General features: G+C 35.3%; 1 protein-coding gene across 1 annotated transcript; it reads right to left on the minus strand.

Annotated features, from left to right (window-relative positions):
* Positions 1–6,543: 6,543 nt before the first annotated feature.
* On the minus strand, positions 6,544–10,210 carry LOC111629351 (putative fatty acid elongation protein 4). Its single transcript, XM_023373244.1, has 2 exons — positions 10,110–10,210; positions 6,544–7,492 (listed from the first exon to the last, which is right to left on the minus strand). The coding sequence occupies exon 2, from the start codon at positions 7,469–7,471 to the stop codon at positions 6,659–6,661; it is 813 nt and encodes a 270-aa protein (XP_023229012.1). The 5' UTR covers positions 7,472–7,492; positions 10,110–10,210; the 3' UTR covers positions 6,544–6,658.
* Positions 10,211–10,464: the final 254 nt, after the last annotated feature.

Genomic DNA, 10,464 nt, shown 5'->3' on the forward strand with positions numbered 1-10,464 from the left:
TTGTATTGAATATTTTATATCTTTTGAGCTGAATGAGCAAATTTCATTTTTTCAATCAGATTTGGTATGGACATCAAGTCCAGGATGGTGATTGCCATTCGCTTGTGCCAAAGATAGATTTAACACCTAGCTGTATTAGCTCGAACTGCATAATGGCGGCTGCTATGGGTATAAAGTCTGTGGTTTGTTAGAATCAGTGTTGAATCTATAATGGTAAATAATAAATATTGCTGTGTATTTGGATGCAAGTCTAAAGGTTCATCAAAATCAGTACATATGCACACATTCCCAAAAGATAAATTACTGCGAAAAAAAAAAATGGGAAATAAAAATGAAGTTATCAGTTGTTTCACCAACATCTAATTTTGCTGAGCTTATTAACCTTTCAAATATAGGCCATCGTCAGGTTTAATACAGTACAGTAGAGCCTCGAAAACTCAGCACTCGATAACCCGGCACTCCCGATAACTCGGCCACACCTTGGCAGGGCAAAAAAATTGTTAGTTAATTAATTTTCATTATAGACAGCTTTATAAAAGTATAAAAGCTCTCGTAAAGTATTTTTCTGAGGTCTGTCTTATCAGGTAAATTACACAGTGTATTCATTAATTTTCATTTTCATGTAGTAAAGGCTTTATGCCTTCATAAAGGACGTACTTTTGCTTTGTTTATGGGTATTTGGGCAGTTTATTCTCTGTTGTATTCTCAAGTAAACAATACATACAAGTACAATACAATATTTTCTGAGGAAACACGCATACTTATCCTTTTTTAACCCCATTCCCGATAACCCGGCATTTTCACAAACTCGGCCACTCTTCGGTCCACATTAGGCCGAGTTTTTGAGGCTCTACTGTATTATAAATGTTCCAAAATGGAATTTACTGTTTTCGAAAATTAATTTAAGTTTAAAATAAATTGAAAGAAGTGTACATATTAAATAAACAAACAAATAAAACATAGAAAACAAAGCTAACTAGAAAGAAACACCATTTAAAGTTTTAAAGCCCCATTATTTTTTCTATTATATGTTTCTTTGCTGTTGGTATCACATTAGCATCTCTTATCATTTAGGCCAGTGTTCTGCAACCAGTGTACCATCACAAGGTGAAAGGTGTGATGTGAACTTTTACATGATTCTATTAATTTCAGGCTTTATTTATTTATTTTTCTCACAGTTGTTCTGTTTCTTATGCTTCTATTTCATTCACTGATGAAATAAGATGATGTTAAAGCAATAAAACACATATGTCGTCCCAGTACTCATTTATTCTTTTGGAGTTATATATTGGACTCACACAGATCTTTAGCAACTCCAAATGAAAACAAGAACAACACTTACTAAGCATGAACAACATCATCCTAAATCTGCCGTAGAAATATTAACTCTTTCACCTAAAAATGGCGGACGTGGCCTGATCGACATAGTTAATCTACACTACAAACAAATACAGACATTCCGAGAGTTTTTCTACGAAAAACAAGAAAGATCACAGTTACATAAAGCAGTAATTCTAACAGACTCAAATAATACACTAACCCCAGGATTTTGTTGACAAAACTGCGTCAAACAGCTGGTTAGCTCGGGGATGCCTCTTTGGGGAGACGGAAGGATTTATGATTGCCATACAGGATCCGGACATAAATACTAAAAACTACAGAAAACACATATTCAAACGACACATGCAGAAAATGTCACATTATGCCAGAAACTATACAACACATCACTTCTGGTTGCAAGAGCTTACAAAGAAACACAACCATCACAAACGACACATGCAGAAAATGTCACATTATGCCAGAAACTATACAACACATCACTTCTGGTTGCAAGAGCTTACAAAGAAACACAAATTGGTAGACATCCACGAACCATACTACAAGTATATTCCACAGATATTATTGGAAAACAACACGCACGAAATGTACTACAACAGATAAAACAATTTACCACAACAGACAAGACATCCCACTCATTGACAAACACAATAAAATCATATACATTATAGACATATCTGTTCCAAACACTCACAATGTACAAAACACATGCAGTGAAAAAATCAGCAAGTATACAGAACTCGCCCAGGAAATAAAGCATCTATGGAGGATGGATAGGGTGCTTATTGTACTTGTCCTTCTCTCCTCTAAAGGTGTGATACCACACACACTACACAAAAGCCTGGAAACATTAAAATTGAATAGAAACACACATCACACTACAGAAGGCCACTATATTGAATGCATGTCATATTGTTAGGAAATTCCTGAATACAGACACAAACTGACATACTTATTTAATTTTTGTCTTGTTTTGGTTACTATGCCTTGACTCTGGTCCGGCATAGTACACAGCCATTCGGTGTCAACCGAGTATAACTGACAAAACTCAATAATAATAATAATAGGTTTATGGCATTACGAAATTCCACTAATAGTATCATATCATATATACGTTTTTGAGGGGAATAACATTTTGGTGTGCAGTGTTGAGTCATTTCGAGTCATGGGTGTGCCGTGAGTAGAAAAAGGTTGCGGAACACTGATTTAGGCAACGGTTTGTCATTTTACTTTTATAAATTTCGACCGTTCTATCTCCAACGCTATGGATGGAGAATGCACAGTTTTAATGACCTTTGCCTCTTCCCATTTTATAATCGCTCCTTTAGTCTGCCCCATAATCGCTAATATTGTGTTGTTGTGTCCTTTGTCAATATTGTATCAACGTTGTTCTCGCAAACGTACTGCCAGGTTTCTTCTAGTACACCCACATAATCTTTTTCTATTCCTAACTGTTGATTTTCAAATGTTATTTTGATATATCCCAGCTTTCTCTTCCTTTTTTACACTGTCTTTATCGTTCTGTAACAAGCTATAGATATTGTGTGCTCTTTTGTAGACCATTCTCAAGTCTTTATAAGAAAAAGTTGCTTTTGGTAATGTCAGGGTTGATCCCTATCGACTTAAAAATGAAACACATTATTTGGCAGGAAAATCTCGTCACCTTACCCTGGCGAGATTATAATGACTCGGATGTCAACAAAATGATTAGAGTAGGTAAGATTCTCCGCAGTTTGACCTTGATCGATGAAATCAAAAAATTCAGCATCGACAAAAATACCCTCCCGACTTATGATTACCACCCTTCCTTTCCATCAGCTTGCCCCTGACATCTACTCGAAGATCCAGGTGATCGTCTCATGTTTCGGATTTACATTGATGGTCTCAATATGGGTGAAGATGTGATGTGGGTGCCGCTTCTGTAGTTCACTCTGGCATAGGCTGCGAGTTTCACAACGCTTGCTTCCGTCAAAGTACTCACTGCTCAATACCACAGGCGGAAGCTTTAACTATTTATATGAGTTTAATTCACATTAGGTGTAGGAAAGACAAAAGACACTACTTACACTATCATATTTATTCTGACAGTAGGGTAGCTTTATACAGGATTGCAAAGTCTGATAGCCACTTAAAACTCATCCATCTCATACACCACTCAGACACTTAGGCAGTAACATTAGATTTTCAGTGGGTCCCTAGTCAGATGGGGTTCTCAGCGACGATATCGCTGACCCGTCTTGCCAAACAAGCTGCAAAGTCTTCAGTCACTAGTACTTTCAGTTACATTCCTACCTCGTACATCAACAATCACGTAAACAAGCAAATCTTCATACTCTTGCCAGACCGTGACACCACTGGTAGGCTCACCTACACTTTCATCCCCACACTACTGCAGTTCTTTGCCACTTTTACTTTAGTTACCCCCCTCACTCAACTGCTTACAGGACACGGCAAGTTTAAGCAATACTTGCATAGATATAACCTTGGGGACAATCCACAATGCTATTGTGATATTCAGGAGTAGCAAACACCACTTCACTTAGTTTTTCACTGTAATAGGTACACTCACATTAGGGATAATTTAACGAGAGCTGCTATTCTTGAAGGGTACAACTTGCCTTGCAACCCGCATCAACTCCTTTCACACGCATACAATGTTTTATCATCTACTTACGTTCGTATCTCTTAGTGGCTTTTTGAGAGCACTCACTCCGGGGTCACGGATGGCAATTAGGTTTTTTTTTGCTTTGTTTCAACTGTCGGTTTATAGCTAGCTGCCTTTCAACTCTGTATTTTAATTTTTATATTCTGTCTTGTTTTTCAGTCTAAATTCGGTTAGTCCTAGTTGTAGGTTAGATCAGGGACTCTTAGCTCGGGTTTCCGGTTATGTTAAATTAGATTAGGTTTTGTTAGCTTCAGTGGTCTGGTTGGGTTCGTCCTAAGTTATGGTAGGTTAGCTTAGTTAGTGAGTAAATGTTTGAAAAAAAAATTGGGGTCTTGCTCATTTGTCTCTGTCGGTCCGTTCATCTGGTCTAGTTTGTCATTGTGTTCGTTTGATTTTCGTGCTACCTGTCTAACTGTTAAATAGTATTAAGATTCGCGATCGCGTTTAGTTTTATTAAGTAGATATAAGTCTTCGTACTAACAGCCACTTGGCCGTAACTTCTACACTTAGCTATTCGTTAGCGGCACTCAATTATTGGTGTTTACTACACTCAGGTTTTCTTTTAGACCTTTTGGAGGACTACGGCTTTGCAGCCTAAAAACTGCACGCCAACATCAAGCATAGAGGGTACTGTAGTCTTATGTACGTTCTTCAGAGGGATCCTACCTTTCTCTATTGTCTAATTCTTATCTCTCCTTCTTCCCATCCCGTTTCCCTTACCCCATTTTTTGCTGGGTAAAGACTTGGTGTAATGCCGATGTCTTTCTTGTATGTATGTTATAAATCATGTGACTATCTTAAAATAACACTGGTAGAATAATGTCATATATATTTAAATAACATTGCACTTTATACCACGGAACTTTCGGATTGCATTAAATTGAAGAGAAACGGCAACTCAATACAAGAAAACTGCTAAGGAGTCGTGCTTCCTCACACGAGTTTCTGTAGCAAAATGGTGAGATCTCTGTAGGCCACATGAAAATAGGTGTGGGTAGTGGGTTCTTGCTTCGCCAACGTCTAGCCGTTAGCGAAGCAAGAACCCATTACCCAATATTTAGAAGTGTTTTACGTAGAGTCATTTGTTTGGGTACGAATCCATCTTTATTTAAATTCTCGATATTAAATTTCGTTTTACAATTCTAATAATGTTTGTTTTCATCCGTATTAATCCATAACTATCGTAGTAAAAGCAAGAATTTTTTTTCTTTCGTAAAAAATACCGATATCCAATGACTTTCGGTCTTATTCTTTACAGTTTTCACTGAGTAATACTTCGTGCTACAGTGACATGCTGTGACATTTGATGATAGGGAAGCTGTGTTTCCGTAAGAAGCCAACTTCCATGGTCATTCAGTTAATTGTGTGTCAGTTAGTGTTTTTCAAACCGGATTCTGACTGTCTTTTAAATCCCGGAAATTTTAACTATGCCCAGTAGCTTCAATAACAGCATTGTGCCAGGTTGTGCAAATTGGGCAAGGATACAATCGAGTACGAAGTCTGCAAGTTTAAAGTTTTTCATCATAAACCTGATTACTAAAGCCAAAATAATTGCCAAATTATCGGGCTATGAGCCTGACACGTCTATTAAAGCAGCCGAGATAGGTAGACAAATCAAGAATACTTGAGAGCAAAAGAAGCACTGCAACGCATCTCGAATACGAATTAGAAAACTTCAAGGCTACGGGTGAGAAAAAAACACAACGTCCGTCTTTTCTTAAATGCATTAAATTCATCTTACCCTGAAAAGTACAGGAGAATGCCCCAGGATAGAGTAACAAGCTGTAGTCAAGGTCACCTAGTTGTAAACAGAGAAAATCCTTGTGCTACTTTTCTTGGCAACTCGAGACAGAGCGTTAAATTCGAAGCTTTCCCTTCGGAATTGACGCATTCATTTAGTTATTTTTCAGTTTTAAGTATGTTTTACGTTTATTTAAATTTATATTTTTTTAAAAAAATTAGTCGTTAAGGCGTTTTAAAAGCACTTTTTCTATTGGGAATTTACAATACACGAATTTATATTCGAGTATACAACAGCAATCTTATCGGTGTTTTTTTCACATGTATAGAAATCTGTGATAAAATACATAATAAGGTTGTAATAAAATACTAATTTTCAGTAATTCCAAGTACGTTAAAATTTAAAAATAATCGCACAATATGTATTTATATTTTAGAAAATACAAGGGAAGCGGCTTCACTGCATGCCACTGGTGTCCTACCTGTTTCATTAATGATATAGCGCTATATCATTTTCGTAATAACTATGTAAATACAATATATAATTTTTTAAAATTATATCCTTTTTTAAAGAATTGTATTTTGTTTTCTTAAATTTTTCTCAATACATGATACTGCGTGTAATCCCAGAAAATTAAATGTACAGTACTCGCTAATTAATTGTAGATATACAATGGATATTTTGGAGTGATATTTATGACGTTGTCTAAGTTAGAAGGGTGTAAACGTAATTGCTTAGAGATACGTTAAAATCTAAGTAAAGTAACTTGAAAATTTCCAATTAAACTTTATTCTTTTCATGGGTAATACAATAAAAGTTGTTAGTGAGACAGACATTCGGTCATTTATGAACATTTATTAAGATTTTGTTACGTTAATAGCTTGACTGTTACTTATAATAATGCTGTATTATAGTTAATTTTCCTTTTTATTTCTCCTAAGTTTACGAATATAAGACTTATGGAACAAATCTGTAAACAAATACAAGTATGACATAAATAAAAGAAAGCAAAATTTTAACACATCCAATGGAGTATCGCATGGATGTCCATTTATGAGTAGCCAATAAATCCAACTGGTAAGCAGAAAGGCATATACCATTTGTGTAATTTGGATAACTGTGATCAACATGGCAACAATTGGAAATATCTTTATTTCCATGCATTTTAGAGTAAAGTAGCTGTACATCAGCGAATGTACAAAAGTATTGACGTAGATGACGGTGGTTAAATAGCTGGACTCTCTGAATACAGCATACCACGTTAAAATAACCGTCATTACGTGATGATAGCAATGAAGAAACATCAAATTTCGTTTATTTAATATTATGAAAATTGTATCTCCCAATTCCCAAACCTTAGAAAATACAAATATAACTGTCCAGAATAAGATCGCTGGTGTATTTTCTGTCAAATTCTTATCGCATATGATTTCATAAAATGTTAGTTGCTTAAATGCCTCGTACAGAACTGGAATTCCTCTTATAATAGTACAAATGCTGTAAATAGCCAAAAGTCCATTCCAAATCGTAAAGGCACGTTTGAAGTTATAAGGAGGTCGATCATTCATGTGATGCTGAAGGATCTTGATGGTCATCAAGTAGATGATAGAGATGTAGATGGAATAATGCCAATAATTTCCAAAGAAATATCTGACAAAATCAGGATTAAAAAAGGTTCTTTCGAAATAAAACGGTTCGACTGCAATCGTCACGTTGTGGGTTTTCATTGTCGAAAAATGTCGATAAAACTGAAAATAATTTAAACAATTTAAAGCTATTAATTTGGGACACGAAAATAATTTGGAAAATATTCATAAATACGTTAATTTTAAATGAATTTATTTACTATTAAAGATAATTAGAGTTGGCTTAATTAAAAGTATTTATCATTTCAAGTAGCAAATTGACAATTCAGTAATTCGTGTTCAAAAATAAGACGAGTTTTTGATAAGTCACGTAAAGGAATGTATTGTTACAGTTGTTTTCCGATCGTCAAAGTGCTAATACTTATAAATTTATCAGTGTATAATATATTTTATTTAACAAGTTCCTATCCTGCTTGTACAGACAGGACAGGAGTAGGGTTTGAATGTTTCACATATTGCTACAGCACCTACCACTACAATAGAACAAGTATAGTACACAATATCACTTATACTCCAGTTTAGGCCCATCAGCCGTCGTAGAGTAATACGAAAAGAACGGCATTTATACCATCTACTTACTATGTTAAGAATGTTGTAAATTCTAGTGTCATTTTTCTGTTCTTTAAATTGAAATATTTAAATCAAAGTTATTTGTACTTTTCTCCACGCATATTAGAGTAAAATAGTTATATAATCAAAGAAAATACTAAGTAAATTTAAGGAAAAACAATAGTGACCTGAAGCAAAACATAAAATATTAAGATAATCAGATTATTTCGTACTTCTAACCCTTCCATTACAGTATTTGATTTATATTCAGAATAGTTATCACACGTAAGAGTTTATCACACCAAGTGCCCAATCTAACACATTTATGAACATTTCACAACCTGTCTAACACGATCCGTGTTAGACAGGTTGTGATGACACGTGATCGAAACCACTAAACTTAACTGCCGCAAGACTTCGTAATATATATTTAAAATTCTATCTTTGTTTGTAAGAATTATATTTAGTTAATTACTCCGATAATATATATATATATTTTTTTTCAATTGATGGAACGACATGTAAGGCCAGCAATCGAATTTAGACACAAATTAATCGATTTATAGAAATTCAATGGATAATTTCGGATGGGACGAACGACATTATCTAAGATATTCTAACGTAGTATATCCCGTCGAACCTAAACAGGCAATTTTGATTTCGTAGGTTAATTGAATAACTTCATAAATATTCAACGAGTAAGTATTTTAAAATGACAGCATGATTATCGGTTTAAATTTTTTTTAGACAAACGGGTTTCTTTCTTTCTCGAAACATTATTACAGAAGCCCGTCCCTTCTGAATTTACACGTATTCATTTAGATTGTAAGGTGGCACTTAAGGATTATGCGTAGAAACTTCGCTTTATGCATTCGAGTCCATTTAGCAGAGCACGTGATAACGAAATACCTCGTTACGATCGTCACGAAATTCTCGTTGTATATAGTCTATACAGAAAACAAGTGAGCCAAGCAAAGCGAACCGACCCACAAAAAGGTAGAACTTTATTTTATGTTTTGTGGGTTGTAAAAACATATAGCGACGTTCGACACTTGTACTAAAAACAGACAATTGACGACAAAAGTTTGGTGATAACTGTGAGTCGGACTTGACAAAAATTAAAACTGCGAGAGAGAATTCATTTTTTGTCATTCGAAAGTTTTTCTAATTTTATTACCGGAGGATAATCGCATGTCTCTCCCCGGAGTCGTTTCCTTTGCCAGAAAAACTCACCGGATGTGTCACTGGGATATTTTCAATTGATGAAAAATGATAACCTGACTTTGACGTTGATACTAGATAGATGCGCTCGAGAATTCTCTCGACGATCCCTTTGTCCTTGCGACACTCCTTTTATAGGTACAAAAGGACTGCTGCATGGACAAGGGGGTCGTCGAGAGAGTCCTGGAGCGCATCAACCAAGTAACCCAACGAATAAAGAAGAAAAATCGTCGTCGCCCAGGCGACCAAGAATTGCATACCCTGTGTCCCTTTTGGAATACCTTCGAACTTTCATCGATAGGAATTATTATATCTTTCGGATCCTCATCGGTTCGACCGCCGTTCCAAAGGAAGGGGCAAATTTAGCACTTCTCCAACCGCTGTTGGATTTTCGACCGACCGAAGTTCGTCCGTCAGGAAGTTCATAATTTTAAGTGCATCAAAGGCATCTATACCAAATTGTGGTTTATTGTAAATTCTCTCTCTCGACCTTATTCTTTTTAGCTGAATTAAATGAGTTATTTTAATTGTTACCCTTGTATCCGAGAGATTCACTTCCGATCCGCCGTCTCTCAACTCTCCTCCATCCCGAATCCGATCACCCGCGCCCGTGACCGCTCGCGCAAATTCCTAAGTTGTAGCCGTTAATGTTTCTGTGCCTATCCCGAAGACACAATGAAGGCTACCATAGGGCGGCTGCTACGTTCGCCCTATGGTAGGGCTGGATCTGCCGATCGCCTGCGCCTGACTGCTCGCGCAAATTTCGAAGTTGCGGCTATTAAGGGTTTTGTGTGTATCCCAAATACACAGTAAAGGCACTAAACAGGTGCCAACCCTCTGGTCACTCAATGTATAAATATCTCAGTTAATATAAGAATCGTATAGATTATATTTTAACAATAAAATTCGCCAAAGACTAGCTTTAAATAATAAAAGACGTGATACTTACCAAACCAAGGTGAATATAAAATGCGCAGAATTGTGTTAAATGTTGGATATTTATGTATTTTTTATTTATAAAGATTTACAATAAATGAGTGTAGAATGGGATAAGTGCCAATAATAATTTTTTTTCAAAATAAGATTGGTGTAAATTCCAAAATTTCCCTCTTGAATAAACATCTTTATTTCCTGTTACCTTTAATAATAAAGTAAATGTATAAGGCTTATTATCAAATACTCAATATAAATGTTTTAAAACTCTCATTTTTACTATTCTATAAAAATATATACGTATTGTTCTCGATAATTTTATATGAATATAAATTTATAAATATATTTTTTTTTAATTTAAAATTTTTGTA

This window comes from Centruroides sculpturatus, unplaced genomic scaffold (genome assembly GCF_000671375.1).
Source record: "Centruroides sculpturatus isolate CEXI.00-Female unplaced genomic scaffold, Cexi_2.0 scaffold469, whole genome shotgun sequence".
Taxonomy (NCBI): Eukaryota; Metazoa; Arthropoda; class Arachnida; order Scorpiones; family Buthidae; genus Centruroides; species Centruroides sculpturatus.

Coding starts and splice junctions, on each gene's coding strand:
- LOC111629351 (XM_023373244.1), bottom strand. CDS start 7,471: ATGAAAACCCACAACGTGACGATTGCAGTCGAACCGTTTTATTTCGAA.